This window comes from Ochotona curzoniae, unplaced genomic scaffold (assembly GCF_017591425.1).
Source record: "Ochotona curzoniae isolate NIBS_2020 unplaced genomic scaffold, NIBS_Ocur_1.0 contig_430, whole genome shotgun sequence".
NCBI classification, from domain to species: Eukaryota; Metazoa; Chordata; class Mammalia; order Lagomorpha; family Ochotonidae; genus Ochotona; species Ochotona curzoniae.
Window position 1 is genome coordinate 15577912 of NW_024466219.1, and position 21687 is coordinate 15599598.

The following is a 21687-nucleotide window of genomic DNA, read 5'->3' on the forward strand; positions in this document are numbered from 1 at the left end:
TCTGTATATCTGACTTTCCAACACATAAATTAATCTTTAAAAAACAAAAAGTAAAAATGTAAAATATAATGCAAAAATTAAAAGATGGAATATAAAATTAAAGCACTATAAAACTTAAAAATGAAGTAACTAAGATAAAAATAATCAAATGAATACAAATAAATGTAAATAGTATCAATAAAATATAATGTCAGATTCACTGCTTGCCAAAATGTTAGATTCGCTGACCACCAGGGAAAGAATAACTCAGCCGAATATATGAAAAGAATTTAGATGGCCTTTATTTCAGGGAACCACGGTCACGGGCTTCCCTTCCCGTGCAGCAGACAGACATTAAGGAATGGGCTGCAGAGGAAGAAGAGCACGGAAGAGACAAGGAAGGGGCTTTTTAAATTCTCTTTGACACGGAAGCCAATTGGGGGGCACCTTGACCCCTATTGGTGGGGGGATATGGCTTTGTGCCCCTCATTGGTGCAACAGTGGTCTCACAGCCTGAGGGGCCCGCCAGAATTCTGCCATCCATTCTGGGTTTGGTTGGAGGCAAACTCCGCCCTTCTCTGGTTACTGCGGTAGCCATCGTATAATATAAAAATAAAGTAAAAAGAGTAAAATAAAGTAAATAAGAGTAAAATAATTTTTTTTCCGTTTTTTCTTTTATTTTTGACAATGTTTATGTAGTTAGAGCACAAAGGTTCAAGGGCTACAGAAAAGTGGGTAAGACTATTATTTCCACATTTTTTTCCTGTATATGCAGTAAAGGGGGAGGTAAAGGGAGAAGCTAAAATAAATTTTTTTAATTTATTTTATTTTTATTGCAAAGTCATATTTACAGAAAGGAGAGACAGAGAGGAAGATGATCTGTCCATTGATTCACTTCCCAAGTGACCACAATGGCTGGTGCTATGCTGATCCGAAGCCAGGAACCAGGAACCTCCTCCAGGTCTCCCACACGGGTGCAGGGTCCCAAGACCTTGGGCCATCCTCGACTGCTTTCCCAGGCCACAGACAGGGAGCTGGGTGGGAAGTGGAGCTGCCGGGACTAGAACTGGGACCATATGGGTTCCCAGTGCATTAAAGGTGAGGATTTTAGCCACTAGGCCACTTTGCCAGGCCCTAAAATAAATTGTTTTTTTAAAGGCTTGGTGACAGAAAAGATAGAATCGTTTATTTGGCCTGGAAGTGAAAGCCATGGCCTGTTAAGCTCAATGCTGAATCCCCACTATGATTTCTGTAATACTTAATGAAACAGCATGTCTTGTCTCCTCTGCACATGACCGTGGCCGTGAGAAGCGGCCATGCTGGGCTGGTAGGACGTAGGCTTCTTCCATAGCCCTCTTGAAAAACCCTGTTCCTCAAGAGCTAGGCTCTAGCAGCCTGAGAGACTGAGCGGGGATGGGAACCAGCACTTGGCTGCAAGCTTCACAAGCAGCAGTTCCATCCACTGTCCCACAACATTACGCCCCTGCAGTTGGATTTTAAATTGAAGAAAAAAGGTCAGAAGGCCAATACTTGCTTCTTTGCTGGACTCCAGTAAGACTCCTAGGACACTCATGGAGGAAAGTGACTTATGTACTGTGGAAGCTAGAATGGGATCAACCACACTGCCCTCAAGAAAGCAATAAAGGAACCTCCCTTCCACCCCTTGCTAACAGCAAGTCGGTTTCTGTGATGGAACACAGGTTTTGCTGACCTGGGGAACGCAGTTGTCAAGGACCGGCCCAGCTCACAGATGGAGCCAGGGTAACAGGAGTGATGGCAGTCAGCACTGTAAGTGTCCACATGTGTCTATCGCCCTCCACTTCCACATGCTCACTCCTAGGAGGACTTAGATGCTTCAGATGTGATGATATGGCCACCAGTGTGGCAGCCTCCTTGCTGTCCTAGTTCAGTGTCCCCAGCAGACATCCCCCCAACTTGGCTGTCCCAGGCTTGCTTCTCTGTGCCAAATGAGGAGGCTTCTTTCTCCGTTTGTTTTCCTGAGTCCTCCATTTCTTTTCTAAAGATCATTTGATTGAGAATACATGTCTTCAGTATGTGATGGGCAAAGCAGCTGAATTAGCATTTCCATCTTCTCAAATAGCCTCCAAAACCCTGTATTTGTGATCTGTAAGTGTCCCTATGCATGGGGTGCAGTGTGATACTTCAGCGATTTCTCTCATCCATCCACAGACACTAAGGTTGGGTGCAGATCTTGGCAGTTGTGAATAAGCTGTGATGAACATGGAATTACGGACGCTTCTCAGAGACCCTGATTTTATTTCCTTGAAATGTACATCCAGAAGGAAAATGCTGGGTCATATGATGGTTCTATTTTTATTTACTTACTTATAGGAGAAATCTACAGTGGTTTTCCATATTGGCTGTCTCACCAGCAGTGTAGAAGGGTCTCCTCTCCACATCCTCACCAACTTTTGTTATCTTTTGGTTTTTTGGCAGTGGCCATCCTGACAGGCCATTGTGGTTTTTATTTGCATTCCACTGATGATGGATGCTATTGAGCACATTTTCATATTCTTGTTCTCCATTTGTAGGTCTTCTTTGGAAAAATAACTATCTGGGTCCTTTGCCCATTTCTGACTGGGGTGTGTGTGTGAGAAAGAGAGAGGGAGAGAGGGAGAAAGAGAGAGACTGAGCTTTACGAGTTCCTCCCGTGTTCGGGGCATTAACCCTTCTCACTGCCTGTAAAGGATTCTGCCCTTCTCTGGCCCTCTTCATCCCGTTGCCTCAGCTGTGGAGTGTCCTCGTTCTCCCACCCCACCCTCACTCATGTCCTGGTGCTGCTGATGCCACTCCCATGCCTCACTGCCAGTCAGCATGGAGAACTCTGGCTTCCTCCTTAACTGTAAGTTCTTTTTTTTTCTTCACTTGTTGTCTTAGTCCATTTTCCATTGCTGTTAAGAAGTTTGTTCAGGGCCCAGTGCCGTGGTCTAGCAGCTAAAATCTTCACCTTGAATGTGTCAAGATCCTATATGAATGCCAGTTCTAATCCCGGCAGCTCGACTTCCCATCCAGCTCCCTTCTTGTGGCCTGGGAAAGCAGTGGAGGACAGCCCAAAGCCTTGGGACCCTGCACATGTGTGGGAGACCTAGAAGAGCTCCTTGCTCCTGGCTTCAGATTGGCATAGCTCTGGTCGTTGTGATCACTTGGGGAGTGCATCATCAGATGAAAGATCTTACTCTCTGTCTCTCCTCTTCTCTCTATATATCTGACTTTGCAATAAAAATAAATAAGTCTTTAAAAAAAAAGTTTGTTCCGTTCACAGCTCTGTAAACCCAAGGGCATCTGTGGGCTTCTGCTGAAGAGCCAAGACTGTGCCAGCCTACAGAGGAAAAGCACCAGGGATGCATGCGGAGGAACATCTGCACTAGAGGCCAGGGAGTTGGCCTCCCTTTATGACAGCTCACTCTTGCAGTAACCAATCTGGTCTCTTAAAAAACATATCAATCTATGTGTGAGGGCAATGCCCCATGACCTCATCACCCCAACTCCCACCTCCTTCCAGCACTGTTGTGTTGGGAACCATGTTCCTAGCACACAGACTTTGGGGGAGAGGCCACATATAAACCACACTGGCTGCCATTGTCACTGATACCATTTACACATAGCAAGATGGCAGCCGCTTTCCCTCTCTCCTTTGTCTATAATCTATGGCAGATAAGAGAAAATCCTATCTTCCTAAACTGTGGCACTCCTCTGTTCTCACTCTCAAGGGTAACTCCCTGCCTTCTCCCTATCTGAAATGCATCTTTGGTCACCCCTCACTTGACAACTCTGATCCATATCTGCTGCCTTCTCAGCCACATGGCTTTTTTTTTTTTTAAAGATTTATTTATATTTATTGCAAAGTCAGATATAGAAAGAGGAGGTGAGACAGAGAGGAAGATCTTCTGTCCAATGTTTCACTCCACAGGTGACCGCAACAGTCAGAGCTGCACTGATCCAAAGCCAGGAACCAGGAACTTCTTCCGGGTCTCCCACACATATGCAGGGTCCCAAGGCATTGGGCCATCCTTGACTGCTTTTCCAGACCACAGGCAGGGAGCTGGATAGGAAGTGGGGCTGTTGGGATTAGAATTGGCACCTATATGGGATCCTGGTGCATTAAAGGTGAAGACTTTAGCCACTAGACCATGGCGCTGGGCCTGGCCACATGGCTTTTCCTGACATCTTCCTGCTTCTCCATCAATGTTAGAAGATGTGGGGGCCATTGTTGTGGTTCAGAGGGTTAAGCTGCCACTTGGGATGCGAGCATCCTCCACTGACTGCTCCACTTCAGATCCAGTTCCCTGCAAATATACATGGGGAAGCATCACAAGATGGCCCAAGTGCTTGGGCCCCTGCAGCCACATGTAGAAGAAGCTCTGGGCTGTTGGCTCCAGCCTGGCCTAGTCCCAGTCTTGTGGCTATTTGGAGAATGAACCAGCAGACTGAAGGTCTTGCTCTCTCTCTGTAATTCTTTCAAATAAATAATATATATATATATTTAAAATTTATTTATTTTTATTACAAAGTCAGATATACAGAGAGGAGGAGAGACAGAGAGGAAGATCTTCCGTCCGATGATTCCCTCCCCAAGTGAGCACAACGGCCAGTACTGTGCCGATTCGAAGCCGGGAACCTGGAACCTCTTTCTGGTCTCCCACACGGGTGCAGGGTCCCAAAACTTTGGGCCGTCCTCGACTGCTTTCCCAGGCCACAAGCAGGGAGCTGGATGGGAAGTGGAGCTGCCAGGAGTAGAACCGGCGCCCATATGGGATCCTGGCGTGTTTAAGGGGAGGACTTTAGCCGCTGGGCCATGCCACCGGACCCTAAAAAATATATTTTTAAAAAAGGTAACTCTCTTGGCCTCTTTATATTTCTGTGCCATAGGTCTTTATAACCCATACAATGCTAGCCACAGTACTGCATACAAACATGGTGTGCAATTGCAAATGTTTGGTTTACATGTGAATACAATGCTGTGAAAAATATCTTAGCATAAGAAGTGGATTGAGGGCCCGTTGCACTCACTTGGGGAGTGAATCATCGGACAGAAGATCTTCCTCTCTATCTCTCTTCCTCTCTGTATATCTGACTTTCCAATAAAAATAAAAAAGAAATCTTTAAAAAAAATAAAAAGTTGATTGAAAGCTACCTTATGGAAATGTAAATAGAGATTGGGTTGGGTTGTGGCACTGAGAGTGGTTTAGACTTTTCTTCATTTTCCTTAATGAGCAGGTTTACAATCTTTCATTAGAAATGTAATGGAAAGTTTGTATTCCCACTAAGCAAATTACTCTTTGTTTCCACCATGCTGAAAGCTTGTTAAACAGAAACCAAGGATACCACCACCAGAACACACACATAGAGAAGAGGAAGAGTTGTCCTGTAGGAAAGCCTGCGGTTTCTGGGGTCACACTGCTCAGGATTAAAATGACAGTTTTCCCGCCTGTGGCCTTGTAGCCTCCAGGCAAGTCTCTATTTGTTGTGCCTCAGTCTCCTTTCCCCTTATCTCTTTTGGGTCATTGTGGAAATGCAGTCAGTGGGAAGTGTTCAGGAGATTTCTTGGTTTGTAGAAGATTCTCAGATTAGCATTACTTACTAGCAGTAACAGTTGAAAATGGAATGGCTCTTAAAAATCCTTGTGCTTGTAGCCATTGCCATGGTGTACCAGATAAAGCTGCTGCCTGTAGCGCTGACATCTCTTATGTGTGCTGGTTCAAGACCTGGCTGCTCCACTTTGATCTAGCTTCCTACTAATGTGCCTGTGAAAGTTGCAGAGGATAGGGCCTGGTGCGATAGTGTAGTGATTAAGGTCCTCGCTTTGTGTGCGCCGGGATCCCATATGGATGCCAGTTCTAAACCCGGCCCTTCTTCCCATCCAGCTCCCTGCTTGTGCCCTGGGAAAGCAGTCAAGGATGGCCCAAAGCCTTGGGACCCTGCACCCGCATGGGAGACCCGGAAGAGCCCCTGTCTCCTGGCTTTGGATTGGCTCAGCTCCAGCCATTGTGGCTGCTTGGGGAGTGAACCCTCGAAAGGAAGATCTTCCTCTCTGTCTCTCTTCCTCTCTGTATATTCACCTTTCCAATAAAAATAAATAAATCTTTAAAAAAAAAAAAAAAAAAGAAAGTAAGTTGTGGAGGATAGCCTAAGCAGGTAGGCCCCTTCATTCATATGGGAGACCCTGATGCCAGCTCTAGCCCTCGTGGCCGTTTGGGAGTGAATCAGCAAATGGAAGCTCTCGCTCTTCCTATCTCTCCTCTCCTGGTAATGCTGATTTTCAAATAAATACATAAATTATTGAAAAACAAAACAAACAACAACAAAAAAACCAACCCTGCTACTAACAAAAAAGAAAGCTGATGTTCTCTACTCTATGAGCTTGGCCAACTCATGTTAGTAAGTGGACCTTATTCACAAAATATCTCAGGACACTTCTGCGAGGCATGCTATTCAACGTCTACCTTAGATAGTCTCAAACTGCATTATACATATGTCTGTGTCCTACACATAAACAAAACCTTCTATCACAAACCAAATTTCAGGTCCCAAAGGATTCAGCTTTGTTTCTCTAAATGTCTGGGCTTCTTTTCTAAAATAGATTTTTTTTTTCAGGCCAAATGTTTCCCAGAAACCTCAATGACAGAATGGAGACAGGCAATCAGAAGACTTGCAGTCATGCTTGGCTTTCTGACAAATGCAGCCGGCTGCTTCTCCGTCAAATTTTGGGACATTTGTTCCCTCAAACAGAAAACGGGAAGGATTGTTCACTGTATTTCAAAGATGGCTTATAAGATAGATCCAAGATAGTTTGAAAACTTGTTGAAAATGGAATTAAAAGTCAAATGTTTCAATGCAAAAAAAATTTAAGTCCATGCATAAGAGAGATTTTTAAAAAGTTCATGGAAAGTGCATACTTCATCCAGATCTCCTGTGCTGGTCATAGGAGTCCAGCTGCCTTCCCAGGTACACTAAGCAGGAAGCTAGATTGGAAGTGGAATAGTTGGAACTTGAACAGGTGCTCATATGGGACTGGTGCCACAATGCCAGTCCTACCCTGAAGTTTTTTAAGAACTCTACACAAACTCTACTGGGTTATCATGATAAATCCATAAAATAACTAAGTCTGGGGCAGGCACTTGATCCAGTGATTATAGTGTCACTTGGGATGCCTACATTGCATATCTGAGTCTGGTTTTAAGTCCTGACTCCATTCTCGAATCTGCTACCGTGCACCTTCGGAGGCAGTAGACCGTGACCCACGTGCTTAACCCTCTGCTACCTGCATGGAGACTTGAGACTGAGCTTTTAGCTGCTGACCTCAGCCTGGCCCAGCTCTGGCTGTTGTGGCTCTTGTAGCCTAGCAGTCTTCGGACTTGAACTTCAGCCAAGGCTTCACTGATTCGGGACTTACTGGACTTCATACATGTGAGACAATTCCCAATAATAAATAAGGTCTATTTATCTCTCTAAAGCCACCTCTCTATTTTTATGTCTATTTATATTTGTACCTGTCTATCTATTTTTCCCCCATTAGTTTTCTCTCCCCAGCGAACCTTAATACCAGGACAATACCCATTTTCATTCTGAAATTCTGTGGACAAAACTGCAGCAATTTCAGACCATGATTGAAAACGAAGGGCTAGACAGCAGCCGTCAAGCATGGCAATATTCTGGAGTCTCGCATATTTATGGCTGAGTCAAAAATACACACACAGTTCTTTCCAACATATGTCATTTTTCTACTGATGTCCTACCAAGACCACCTGAAACTTTGGGCATTATTTGCCATTAACAGACGAGTCATGTTCCTATACACAGCAAAACCACACGGGCAGAGAGGGAATGGCCCTGAGGCTGGTTCCTGTGGCCAGCACATTCTACAAACTTCCATGGAGATTTGGACATCCCCAGCCATGCCACTGATCATGTCAAGTGCAGACAGATAAGGACAGGCATGAAGAGTGTCAAGTTGGAACAGTGCATAGGACAAGACAGACACCTGAAGCATAAAATTAAAGTCAAAGATAGTCGGACAAAAATGAGAAACACAATTAAACCTTAGCAATCACGATGACAGGAAAGGAAGAGAAATCATCTCAGTACCACTGGGGCTCATTGGCAGTGACAGGAAGTCAGCAGTTGCTGTGCAAAGGCTTCTGCTGACCTATGATCTTTTCCCCTCTATTTACTTGGTCACTCAGATATGTTGTTCATATTAAAAAGCCATGGCAGCCACAGCTTGATCTCAGGACACACTGTAGGAATTGCTTAGATTCCCCTCTTGGCCGAAGGCAGGCTGAGGGGTTAGAGAAACCTCATACGGAAGCATGTTGGGGTGCAGTGGAGGTTACAACAGTGCCCACATTCCCAACAATTTTATCAAAAAGGTGGCATCCATTGGGGTTGGCGCCATGGCTTTGTAGACTAATCCTCCACCTTAAAGTACTGGCACTTGTTTATGTCCTGGTTGCTCCACTTCTCATTCAGCTACCTGCTTGTGGCCTGGGAAAGCAACAGAGGATGACCCAAGGCCTTGGGACCCTGCACATACATGGGAGATCTGGAAAAAGCTCCTGGCTCCTGGCTTCAGATTGGCTCAGATCCAGCCATTGTGGCCATTTGGAGAGTTAACTAGTGGGTGGAAGAGCTTTCCCTTTCTGTATTTCCTTCTCTTTAAATCTGCCTTTCGAATAAAAACAAATAAATTTAAAGAAAAAGTGACATCCAAATGCTGGGATCTAATTATTTTTAATGTAATCATGTTTATTTCTATCCAGGTAAATATGTTTTTCTTCCTCTTCTTAACTATTTCGCATTTCTTGGAGATTAGGATCTTTAAGAGGATATCATTCTCTCTCAAGTTCTTTTTTACTAGTTTCAGGCCTGAAATGTTTACCCAGTTGGGAGAGAAAAATGCAGAAGGGCTGGAAGGCAGCCTCTGGCAATGCTTGACAAGGCAGATGAGTCCTGAGTCAGTGGGGGGGGGAGGGGGGAAGCAGAGCAGGCCCAGCCAGTTTTCTAGATGGTCACCTCTGCAGGTAGTCTATAGCATGTAACAAAGAGTATTGAATCAATACAAGGCGACAGGCTCTAAGCAACTGGTACTAGCAAATTAACAGATAAAAACATTTATTTCATTTTAAAAGAAGGCATACTTACTTTACAATACTCTTGAACTAGTAGTATAAAATAACACTTAAAAATTAGCACAAAATGCCAGTTCGACCTAATCTTCTACCTGCAAACACTGGTATCCCAAATGGGTGCTGGTTCAAGTCTTTGCTACTCCACTTCCCATCCAGCTCCCTGCTAATGGCCTGGGAAAGCAACAGAGGATGGCCCAATGTTTTGGGACCCTACATCACTGTGGGAGACAAGGAAGAAGCTCCTGGCTCCTAGCCTTGGATCAGCTCAGTTCCAGCCATTGTGGCCATTAAAGAAGTAAATTAGTGGATGGAAGATTTCTCTTTCTCTTTACTTTCAAGTAAAATAAACAAACCTTTAAAAAATTTCACACAAAAGGCCAATCACTGACATGAATACAAGATTCAGTTCATATTTATTCAAGAGTTTTCAGGGGCTGATATCAGTGATTCAAAGTCAATATTATTTTCCTATAAATATAATTTATTATTCTACAATTCTTTGTAGAATCACTCTGATCCAAACCCTACCAGGAAATAGTAATACAAAAGAACACTTTAAGGACTTAAAAGAGTATTCAAGTTATAATCATTGGTATTAAAACCAACAATGAAAGATTGGAGGTGTGGCTCCCTGTTCCTTCTGGCAGGTGGCCTTTCATTCTGCGGGACAGTGGCTTTCAAACCTGACATGTGGCAGATGACCTAGAGTACTCACAGAGCATGTGGGAGACCCTGGACATTGAAGAGAAATGGCCTGGGTCTTTGCCTCTTTATCAAGTTCCCCAGCACCAAGTCCCAAAAAAGGTTCATTGGAATTGTCTGCTTAGAAAAGAATTCCTTCTCAGGCTTCACCTTTGGAAATTTCCGTCCAGTAGGTTTGAGACTAGGAACCAAAACCCTCAAAAACATCTAAACATTTTCGCAAATTCTCAGGGAGTTCCCTAAAATATTCATGACCTTGGGGGCGGTTACACATCACCATTCAAGAGCAAATTTAATAAATTAAACTGTCCAGAATTGATGTGTTTCTAAAACCCTGCCTAATTTAGAACTCAATGGGCTAGTGATTTTCTGTCTATCCATTCTCCCTAAGGCCCAGGCTGTTCAGTGTGAGCCGCCCACAGAGCTCAGAAGGTGGCTCAGCTAGATGCTGTTCTGTGAATTTCTCTGCCTTTTGTTCTTCCATCCATATTCCCAAAGTGAGAGGAACAGACCTATTTTTGGAGCACCACCGCTAACTACCTCAAGACATCAACCCAAAAACTTAAGGCCCTGTCCCTACTCTACTAGTACAGAAATCCTAGAAAACTCTAGTGTGAAGTTAAAGTTCCTTGTGGAAAGAAATGCTCTCACTGCACAAGACAGGTAGTTGAAAAGCTTGACTATTCTTGAAGCCAAGACTAGAGAAACATTAAATATGACTCTTTTAAGTTTCAAAATCACAGTGATTTCTGGGTGGCCAAACCCTCAGAAATCCGACTCCCCTCCTGCATCCCAGAATCCGAAGTTCAAATGCTAAGTCCAAGACAATTTGGAAGTAATTTGGACAATGACATTTGATCTCATTTTCTTCCCAAACTGAAGATGCCAACATACATAAAAATGGAAAAGTAAGTTCCAAGAGTAGATGAGATTTATGATCTTTAAAATACGGATGCTGATTTCTGATCCTTCCCATGACATGCCAGGTCACTGTTGGAGGAATGAGATGATGTTTGCTACACAAAAGGCACCAACAGTCAGCAACAGGTCAGAGTCAACTTCTAGGAGGTACAGAGAGGCACATGGGTCCCAGGAGTCCATAGGGATGGCAATGCTCTTTCCTGGACAGTCCAGCAGAAGACAAGTCCAAGGTTCAGAGCACAAGTGACAGCTGGACAAGCACCACCAGGGTGGGATGGGAAAGAAGCCGGCTCTACTAGCAGCAGGTCCAGCTGGAGGAGGACTTGCTTTGCAGATTGATGTAGTTCCCTTGGGTGGACAAAGATATGGCCTCTTCTTTGGAGTTGTTCATCATTTTTTCAATAAGGACTCTGAAAAGCAAATCAACATAAGCTCGAGAAGCTGAATGGAGGAAGGGAAGAAACCGCAGACACTACCTGTCTTACTACCAGACAGCCACTTTAGTGCACTTTAGCCCCCAGCCATCTTGAATGAGGAGAAAGATCCCTGACTTTCAGAGCCAGGCATTCCAGGGACTCCCATCTGTTCTTGTTCCCTCAGAAATCAGAAGGTGGAATTCCTGGTGTCCCAGCATAGGATGGACACATCTATGCATCTACCTTCAGAAAAATACAAGCAACTCACCTCATGGCTTCATTGATGTTTTTGTTCTCCTTGACTGATGTTTCTGTCCAACCTGTGAAACCATTTTCTCTACTGAACCGGTCAATCTGGTCCTTGCTCACTGCCCAAGGGGACAGATCACACTGGCAAAGACAATAAATGAAAGGCCACATCATAACCTTCCTGGGAATGGGACCACAGCTCAGACACCTGCTGACTTAAAACCTTTCTCCACCAAGGGCAATAAACACTAGCAATTAAAATCCATGATCACATTCTCTCTCTCTCTTCACACACACAGAGAAACACACAGACACTGAGAGAGAGAAAGAGAAAGAGAGTATGTGTGAGTTCTTCTTTCCTGGGCCACGCCTCAGAAGCCCATAACATTTAGAGCTAGACCAAGCTGCAATCAGAAACCAGGAGTTCAAGCCAGTTCTCCTGAGTCTTCACCTCCTGCCTCCCAGGGTATGGCTGAGCAGGAAACCGGAATTGGGGGTGAAGCAGACTCACAGTCATGTACTGAGCCACTATGTGACTGCTTCACCACTAGGAAAAAGGGCCTCCCCTGCAGAGAACATTCTACAGACGCTTGCTCTCTGGCTCCAGACAAGAGACAGGGGTTACTTTCTCAGAGTGGTCACAGACCTTGTTGGCCAAGAGCAGGCAGGGCACGGGCTCTCCGTTGGGCAGGGTGAGCTTGCTGTCCAGGTCCTGCTTCCACCTCTGACTGTTGCTGAAAGTGGTGGCGTTGGTAACGTCAAACATAATGACACAGGCTGAGGCATCCCGGTAGTACAGCCTTGTCATCGAGGTGAAGCGTTCCTGCCCTGGGGAGGGAGGGTGACCCCGAGAAGGTGACCCAGGGCCAGCATACTGGCACCTGCTCACTCCCTCAACCCTACTCACTTGTTGTGGGAAGAGCCCTTATGCGTACACAGCACAGGGACCTTCTTGTTTTTCTTGGTTTTCTTTCTGACCTATAAAGAGTTACTAAACCCTATTATCCCAAGGCCAATTCTGTACCCACTGTTCCAAGTCTAGATCCCTGCTCAATTTTCTGCTGTTTATATGACTTTGAGTAAAGCAAGTGGTTCTGATTTCGCATGTGTAAAATAAAGTCCAAAGCAGTAGCTTTGGGGCTGGTATTGTGACACAGTGAGCTAAGCTGCCCTTTGTAACACTTGCTTCCCAGACTGGAATGCCAGTTTGAGTCCTGGCAGCTCTGCTTCTGATCCAGCTCTCTATGAATGTTCCTGGGAAAGCAGCAGAGGATGCCCCAAGTGCTTGGCCTCCTGATATAGAACAGAATGGAGGTCCAGGCTCCTGCATCCAGCCTAGTCCAGACCTGGCTATTATGGCCATTTGGGAAATGAAGCAGTGTGTGGGTGATCTCTTTCTCTGTCTTTGTCTCTCTCTGTCATTCTGTATTTCAAATAAATAAATAAATAAATTCCAGTTTTTATGATAGGGTTGTTGTAAGGATTAATGAGTCATTGAATTAAAAAAAGATCTATAAAGCTTTTATGAACATGTAACACTTACACCTTTTATTATGATTATTATTAATTTATTTTAAAGAGTTACAGAGGTAGGAGAAGAGTCAGAGAGAGAAAGAGAGAGAAAGGAGATCTGCTGGTTCATTTCCCAGAAGGCCCCAATGGTTAGCATTGGGCCAGTCTGAAGCAGTGAGCTAGGAGCTTCATCCAGGTCTACCACATGCGTGCAGATGTCCAAACACTTGGGCCATCTTCCACTGCTTTTCCCAGGTTGTTAGCAGGTAGCTGGATCAGAAGTGGAGCAGCTGGAACTGGTGCCTATATGGAATGTCAGTGTCATAGGCAGCAGCTTTACCTGCTCTGATGGAATACCAATCAGTATTTTAGCGTTTGTGAGCAATGTAAACTGGTCAAATCAGGCCATCAATACTCCCATTTCCTTATGTATGGAGCCTACCAGCCCCTCACCTGACCTTACTGTGAGCTATAACCATCCTCCTGTGCTATGAAAAACCATGACCTATCACTTCCTTTACTAAAGTTTTATGTATTCATTTTGCATATTCAAAAGGTAAAGAGATAGAGGAGTGTTTTTTTTGTTTTGTTTTTTGTTTTTTTCATTATTGATTCACTCTGCATCTGCCAGGGCTGACCAGGCTAAGCAAAGACAGACACTAAGAGCTGAGTCTGGGTCTCCCAGGTGGGCAGCAGGGACCCAAGTTTTTCTCTTTCTTGTCTTTTTAAAAAAAATATTCATTTAGTTTTTCATTAGAAATTTAGGTTTACAGAGAGAAGGAGATGCAGAGAGAAATTCAGAGAGATACTGGTTTACTCCCCCAAGTGGCAGCAATGGTTGGAGCTACACTGATCCGAAGTCAGGAGCCAGGAGGCTCCTCTGGGTCTCCCACATGGATGCAGGGTCCAAGGTTTTGACCCATCCTCAACTGCTTTCCCAGGCCACAGAGAGCTGGATGGGAAGTGGGGCAGTTGCGATTGCAACCGGCACCCGTATGAGATCCTGGCAGATGCAAGGCGAGGACTTAGCCATTAGGCTACCATGCCAGGACTGGACCCCAGATTTCAAGCCATCATTTGCTACTCTCAGGATACCCATAAGCAGGAAACTGGAGTCAGAAGCACAGTTGGGACTCTGATGGACACTCAGATGCAATTCTAAGGGAGGCATCTAAAGTACTGAGCCAAGTCCTTGTCCCTAAAGCTGAAGCAGCAGCACAGGAGGTTAAGCCTCTGTCTGTGGTGATGGCATCCCAGATGGATACTGATTTGAGTCCCAGCTGTTCCACTTCCTGCTGATCAGTTCCCTGCTAATGTGCCTGGGAAAGCAGTGAAAGAGGGCCCAAGTGCACTCATGTGGGAGACCCAAAGAAGCTCCTAGCTTCTGGCTTTGAAGTGGACCAGTTCCAGCCATTAAGACCATATTTATTTTTTGGTGGGGGATTGTTAAAGATTCTCTGTCTCTCTTCTCTGTAAATTTGCCTTTCAAATAAAAAATACATCTTTAAAAAATATTTTTTCTCTTTTATTACCCAATCTCCTGCCCATCCTCGTCCCTCCCCTGTCTTTTAGGAAGTGAATTTTAAATCCTCAGCAAGGTGTAGTAAAGTCCCACTATTATTGTCCTCTCTACTTTGGGATTACCACCTTTCTCCTCAAGGTCCTCCTGTGGGAACACCTACCGCCTTGCTGGCTGCACCCCCACCCAGGGCAGCACACCTGCCCAAACTGCATGTCTACTCAGCTCCTGTCCTCAGAGCAGCCCAACCATTCCAGCTTCCGAAAAACATGTCTAGGGTCCTTGTTCCACTTCAGTTCTGAACACTGGCTGAACCGAAAGGTCTTCCCTCACTTCTCCCGTGCCTTCCCAGCTCACCTGCAATGTCCCACAGCTGGAGCCGCACCATCTCGGAATCGGACCACTGCAAAACCTTCAGCGCAAAGTCAACTACAACAAATGCAGGTTGTACTTTAGTAACACTTAAAGATTTGGTCTGTTGGGCCCGGCAAGGTGGCCTAGCGGCAAGTCCTCGCCTTGAACACGCCAGGATCCCATATGGGCGCCGGTTCTAATCCTGGTGGCCCCACTTCCCATCTAGCTCCCTGCTTGTGGCCTGGGAAAGCAGCTGAGGATGGCCCAGGGCTTTGGGACCCTGCACCCGCGTGGGAGACCCGGAAGAAGTTCCTGGATCCTGGATTCAGATCAGCATAGCATTGGCCGTTGCGGCTCACTTGGGGAGTGAATCATCGGATGGAAGATCTTCCTTTCTGTCTCTCCTCCTCTCTGTATATCTGATTTTGTAATAAAAATGAATAAATCTTAAAAAAAAATTTGGTCTGTTTATTTTCATCCACTTGAAAGCAGAGCCAGTGAGCGAAAGAGATCTTCCCATCTGTTGATGGTGTAGTCTGTGAGCCTGGGCTGGTCCAGGCTGAAGCCAGGAACCTGCAGCTCTGTAAGGGTACCTCATGTTGGTGACAAGGACCCAGTCATCATCTGCTGCCTCCTCCAATAAGCACAAGAAGGGAGCACGCCAGTCAGAACTGGAGGTAGGCACTCCAATATGGGATGTGCGCATCCCAAATGGAGGCTCAACCTGCTGTGCCACAATGCCCCGCCCTCAATTTTTATTATTAAGATTTCACGTTTTTTTTTTTTATGGGAAAGGCAGATCATATTTACAAAGAGAAGGAGAGAAAGAGAGAAAGATCTTCCATCTGCTGGTTCACTCCCCAAATGGCTGCAATGGCCAGAGCTGAGCTGATTTGAAGCCAGGAACCAGGAGCTTCTTCTGGATCTCCCACAAGGGTGCAGGATCCAGAGGCTTTGGGTTGTTATTGTCTTAGGCAGCTAGTTCAGGGTCACGAGCGTGGATTTCACTCCTCTCCCACCTATGTGGTTCTTTCTGCCCACCTGTGATGCTCACCTATCATCTTCTGGAACCTGAGAGGGGGCGGTGTTGTGTTGTCGGGTAACCACTCCCCGCACAAGCCCCCCTAAAGGCCCGTGATGAAGAGAGACTCTCTGGATCGTGTGTTTTTACAGCCTGCTCTTGCACTTGACTCTTGGCCTTCCCAGGGCCTGCTTGCTCTCTGGCTTCCCGCAGACTCTGAGGACAAGTATTCCCTGAGCATGGCCCCTGTCTATATTCTTCACCCTCTGTTCATTGCTTGGGTGGGACAGTGATGATGCAAATGTTAAGATGTTTTGTATTTCTAATTTGTATACTTTCAAGAGTTCCAGGAGAGGTTAGGCCTAGCAGTAATAGAATATGGACAGAGAAGCCAGGGAAAGGTGAATGTCTGCAGTTTTGTAAATATCTCCAGATTATTTGCTGCATGTCTCTTATGATAATTTATATAGCTGGGGAAGCTGGAACACAGGTCTCAGGTTAACAGGTAGGTTTCATGGTAATGACCATTTGTTCCTCTCAGGGTTTTGATTCAGACTAGATTGTCATGGTGACTTCATCTGCTAATTTTTAATGGGTACTGCCATTACCAAGCTTGGTTAATAAAGACTCCTTAATACATCCTAGACTTGTCTGGCATGATTTCTCTCACACTTGGCAACAAGGCCATCCTCTAACTGCTTCTCCAAGTCACAAGCAGGGAGCCTAATGGGAAGCAGAGCAGCAGCTAGGATACAAAGTGGCACCTATATGGTATCCTGGTGCTTGCAAGGTGAGGATTTAGCCATTCAGCCATTGCATCAGGCCCCAGAATTTATTTTTAAAAAGCCCAGGGATAAACTCTGATCCAATAAGCAGTTTACAACCATGAGGATGCACAATTCCAAAATTAGTTATTTAATTTCAAGCCCTCAATAGGCTGAGATGAACCCACATTTATGTACTAAGTGTGTGCGCAGAAATAGAGCTCCTACCTTCCAAAGTGATACGGCCTTTTACTTTCTTGCCCAAACTATTTGATGCTACTGGTCTCCAAAGGAAGGCACAAAAGGGCAGGAGTAATTTGGAAAAAACCTGCTACTCTGAAGTTCAACAGTTTCTGGGAGATTTAGGGGATTTTCTCAGAGGTAATGGGGGAAAAGAGGCAAGGGTGATTGTATCATCTACATTCAGTTTTACTGTCAGTTTCCAATCTAGCCGTGCGATGGGGAACACCCCCTGGCTGTGAGAATGATCTCGGACTGTAATGGGATACCTGGAGAAGGTTCCAGCTTGATCCCAAGACGGGTCTGTAGGGAAGGTGATGGGATCTGGATGGTATGCACGACCACGTGGCTCAGATGTTGCCATCCTTAGCCCTCCAACTCCCTGCCTGTCCCACTATACCAAGAGGATTGCCAGGAAGAAGTTAGTGTTTGCGGATGCTGGAAGAGCTGTGTGAGACTCCACCCCCCAGGCCTCCAGGTGCAGCCTTGCAGCCTCACAAGTGAAGGCTATGGGAGTGTTGTTGTGGAGTTGGGTCAGGTGGCGGGGGAAGCTTTCCGATAAGCACAGAAACAAAAGTGTTCAAGGTCTGGAAATAAGCCTCTCCTCACATGTAACAGCACAAAAAACAGGAGTTATGAAGGACTAACCTGACTAAAAGACATGAGGTTAGTCATATTCTTTGCTAAAGGGAAACCAGAACAATGGCTGAAAATGAATTAGTAGGACCCTTTAAACTCCAATCTAGGGAACAGGGATCCTCCTGTTAGGTAGGAGTGAGGGGGGCAGAGGGCTGGGGATACTCTCTAAAAATATAAACCCTCAATTTTGTTGGATGCTCTTGAAGAAAATATTTAAACTGCCAATGGTCCCCTCTTTAAAAAAAAAACTTTCTCTCCCTCTCTGTGAAATCTGCCTTTCAAATAAAAATAAATCTTTTTTTTTTTTTAATTATGAAAGAAAGATTTACAGAGAGAGGACAAAGAGATCTTAATGTTTCATTCCTCAAATGACTGCAACTGTGCTATCAGAAGGCCAGAGCCAGGAACTTCTTCCAAGTCTCCAGGGAAACGTGGGTACCAGGTCCTAAGGACTTGGGCCATCCTCGGTTGCTTTGTGAAGTCATAAGCAGGGAGCTGGGGAAGTGGAGCAGCTGCTGGGACTGGACCGAGGCGCCTATATGGGATGCCAGCGCTGCAAGGCTGAAATCAGCCTACTAAGCCATTACACCAGCACCAATAAATGTCTTTAGTTAAAAAACAAACAAAACGAGAAGCTCCCATGTGGACACCAGCGCATGTTTTCAAAATGCACGAGTGCAGGTTTTTCCCCTTTAAAAGCTCATTTGAGCATGAATACCTTTGAAGGGACTTCCTCCCCCCAGCAGCTCTTTCTAAACAGCTTCTAAGAACAGAAAGGTTTCTCTGCTTCTGGAAAAACAGTCCAAAGGCCGCAACCGGGGAAGAAAGGAATCACCTGTGGGTTCTCTCCCTTCCCCAGTGCGGGGAGAGCCGAGGGCAGAGGTCGGGGAAGTGGTGCAATTCACGTTCCTCGAAGAACCTGGGTCACCTTAATTAAGCCATTTGTGGACCAAAACACAGCTCTCCGGGCCCCCAACAGGCGTCTGAGGGTGTGTGGCCAAGGGGCTAGTAGGGGCTTTGGTGTTCCCAGGGCCACCCACATCCCCATATAACAAAGCCAGGGTCCCCGAGACCAGTTCCGCTTCCGAGGTTCATCCCCGCAGGGCTAAGGTTACACACCCAGCCCTTCCTGCACAGAAGTCCCTAGCTCCAGAGAGAGCTTCCCCAGGCTCTGGCTGTGCCGGCCCGACTTTGCCCCCCCGGCGTCCGCGGCTAGTGGCCAACGCCACCCTGTCCGTTCCCTTCAACACGTTTGCTCGCCTTGTAGCGCAGGTAGAGGGCTCAAGGCTGGGGGAAACCGAGCCGGGTACTGCGAGACTGGCGTGCAGGGCAGCGCTCCCACCACCCCCAGACCTCCACTTGGCCAGGACGCCAGACGCCTACTTCCCGAGCCGGCCAAAGACCCCAGGGCAGCCCTCCCGCCCGCCGTGAGTCCCCCGACGCCCCGTGACGTCTCACCTCCCACCGTGGACTTGTAGTGTTTGCTGAAGCTGTCCTGGGAGTATCGCTGCACCAGCGACGTCTTGCCCACCGCGGCGTCCCCTACCACCAGCACCTTGAACAGGTGATCGCGGCTACTCATGGCCCAGCGAGGTGTGCAGCGGCGCAGGGAAGCGGGAAGTGGGGGGGTCACTAGTTTTAATCCCTTAGGCTCCGGGCCCCCTTCGCACTGAAGTTAGACATGCTCGCTGGCCGCCCTTTGAAGCTGCTCCGATGAGAAAACAGAAAAGGAAACTTGGCACTTAAACTTGTACGCGCTTCCTCCCCCTCGCGCGGCCGCAGCCTGGGTGGGGCGCAGGGCGCTGGCTTAGCCCCCCGCAGCTCGCACCTTCTCCCCTGCCCCACCCGACTGCCGAGAAAGGGACCAGGCACCCAGGGGCCTCACCCACCGGGACTTCCCCCACCCGAGGCCACTCATTACGCAGCCGGGGCCAGGAGGTGCGCGCCCTGCCCCCACTGCACGAATCAGGTTGAAGGGAAGGAGTCGTCCACACCTCGATCCCCCTACACCCCGTCCCGCCCCGGGCGCACCGTCCCTTGGCTTCCTCCGCGGGCGTCACGCGCCGGGCTCCGTGGCGCACTACATTTCCCATCGTGCCTCATGGCCAAGAGAACAAGCCGAGTGCAGACAGCCGCCCGTAGCGCCATCTGGGAAATGTTGTTTTTTCCACTATGTGTCGGGAGGGAAAAAGCTGCGCGAAGTTTTCAAGGCGTTCAAACAAGGGGAAAGACCCCGTCAGAGGAGGCTTGTTCTACGTATCACCTGCCCGATTTCATCCCTAGATAGTTATCTCAAATCATTAAAGGTTTCATGGAGTTAAGGTTAAAAATTGTTCCTTTAATGAAAACTTGCGTCTCATCCATAATGTTCCAAGCATTTCCGATCCCTTCGAAGGGAGAAGTATGGAACCTTGTGATCCTGATTCATATTTTCCATATGACCCAGTGCCAGGAAAATTCAGGAAAACCTGTCCTAATAGAGCAGACCAATCCTTGGAAAAGCCTAGGCCTGGGACTGGCATTGTGGTGTAGTGAGTTAAGTTACTGCCTGCAACATCCACAACCATCTTGGAAGCCAGTTTCCTGCTAATGACCCTGGGAAGCAGCGAGAGATGGCCCAAGTGCTTGTGCCCCTGTCACCCATGTGGGAGTCCAGGATGTTCCAGGCCCCCTGCGGCTCTTTGCACTAGGCAGTTGTGGCCATTTGAAGGAGTCAACCGGTGGGTGGAAGGACTCCCTCTGTCTCCCTCTCACTCTCTGACTTTCAGATAAAAAAAATCTTAAAAAAATTCTAACCGGGCCGGTGCGGTGGCCTAGTGGTTAAAGTCCTCGCCTTGCACGCACCAGGATCCCATATGGGCGTCGGTTCTAATCCCAGCAGCCCTGCTTCTCATCCAGCTCCCTGCCTGTGGCCTAGGGAAGCAGTTGAGGACGGCCCAAAGCCTTGGGGCCCTGAACCCACTTGGGAGACACGGAAGGGCTTCTGGCTTTGGATTGGCTCAGCTCCAGACATTGCAGCCGTTTGGGGAGTAAACCATTGGACAGAAGATCTTTTTCTCTGTCTCTCCTCTTCTCTATATAGCTGATTTTCCAATAAAAATAAATGAATCTTAAAAAAAAAATCCTAACCATCACAGTGAAGAGTTTCTCGCTTAGACCGCACAATCCCAGTTCTGGTCATACTGCTTGTAACTATTGTTTGAGATGACTAATTGGTGTTTGCCAGGAATCCTTGTCTATTTGTTGCTCATGATGGGGCTGAGCCAGGCTGAAGCCAGAAGCCAGGAGCTTCCTCTGGGGCCCCCTCATGGATGCAGAAGCCCAACCACTGGGACCATCTTTCACTTCTTTTCCAAGCCAATCAGTAGGGAATTGGGTCGGAAATGGAGCAGCCAGGACTTAACAGTGATGCCGGCATCATTGGTGTGGGTTACCTACTATGCTACATCACTGGGCCCTCTCACTTTCACTTTTGATTTTGTATCTCTGTCCAGGATGGTTTACCTTTCAGAATACTCTTTAGATGTCATTCTATCTTTCTAAATCTTACCACACTGTTAAGTTTTCAAGCTCTAGTGTGTGCAACACTCATGTAGGGCTCCTTGTTAAATATACCACTGTGATTCTCCAGGGCTGGGGTAGAACCAAAGGCAACCTGCATTTTTGGCAACTAATCATGTGACCCCTAGGCCAGATTCCACTTGGAAAATGGTACTTCTGGGCCAGATTGAAATATCAACTCATTTATGATTGTGTCCCTCACGCTTGCAGGCCTCATTGGAGACTTGTGGCATCTACCTTCTGTTTGACTTCTGGTCACTTCACCATATGACTGATTTATAGTTATCGAACTTCTAAGGGATCAGCACATTGTGAAGGAAGCAGCACTCACAGTTTTGACCTTGTCCCTGGGCCTCTGTGAGAGGAACTGCTCTTAGTTTCCCAGACTAGCAAGGTGGGGATAGAGACTGAAGAAGGAAGTTTCTGGTACTCTCCCCAAGTCACAGAGTTTCTATCACAGGAGCCACCCACTCTTTTGGTGGCTGAAAAATGTGCTCCTTCACCACAAAGCAGCAATTCTGAGCAAACCCCAGGGGAACAGCTGTCACTCAGCAGGAGGGACAACACTCAGAGCAACACACACACACACACACCTACCTGATTGCATGATTCCTGAGGGCGCATCTGGAGCCCTGTGCCTGGGAAGAGGCACAATATTCAC

At 46.7% G+C, this 21687-nt stretch overlaps 1 protein-coding gene across 3 annotated transcripts; it reads right to left on the reverse strand.

Annotated features, from left to right (window-relative positions):
* Positions 1 to 9525: 9525 nt before the first annotated feature.
* Positions 9526 to 19767, reverse strand: RAB29 (RAB29, member RAS oncogene family). 3 transcript variants are annotated; one of them, XM_040985537.1, is made up of 5 exons: positions 18924 to 19767; positions 14805 to 14876; positions 12063 to 12244; positions 11436 to 11557; positions 9526 to 11161 (listed from the first exon to the last, which is right to left on the reverse strand). In XM_040985537.1, exons 1-5 carry the CDS (start codon positions 19045 to 19047, stop codon positions 11047 to 11049), a joined length of 615 nt encoding a protein of 204 aa, XP_040841471.1. In that variant the 5' UTR covers positions 19048 to 19767; the 3' UTR covers positions 9526 to 11046. The 3 variants fall into 3 exon arrangements, with proteins under 3 accessions (XP_040841471.1, XP_040841472.1, XP_040841473.1); XM_040985538.1 differs by lacking the exon at positions 14805 to 14876; XM_040985539.1 differs by lacking the exon at positions 18924 to 19767 and having other exon boundaries at positions 12063 to 12239; positions 14805 to 14971.
* Between the last annotated feature and the right edge of the window lie 1920 nt (positions 19768 to 21687).

What these genes read in the sequence shown, in the direction of transcription:
- RAB29 (XM_040985537.1), bottom strand. Translation starts at nt 19,047, where the DNA reads ATGAGTAGCCGCGATCACCTGTTCAAGGTGCTGGTGGTAGGGGACGCC. An exon ending in CTACAAGTCCACGGTGGGAG is followed by an intron (nt 14,877 to 18,923) that starts GTGAGACGTCAC and finishes CATTTGTTGTAG; the next exon opens with TTGACTTTGCGCTGAAGGTT. An exon ending in AACATCAATGAAGCCATGAG is followed by an intron (nt 11,162 to 11,435) that starts GTGAGTTGCTTG and finishes TTTGCTTTTCAG; the next exon opens with AGTCCTTATTGAAAAAATGA.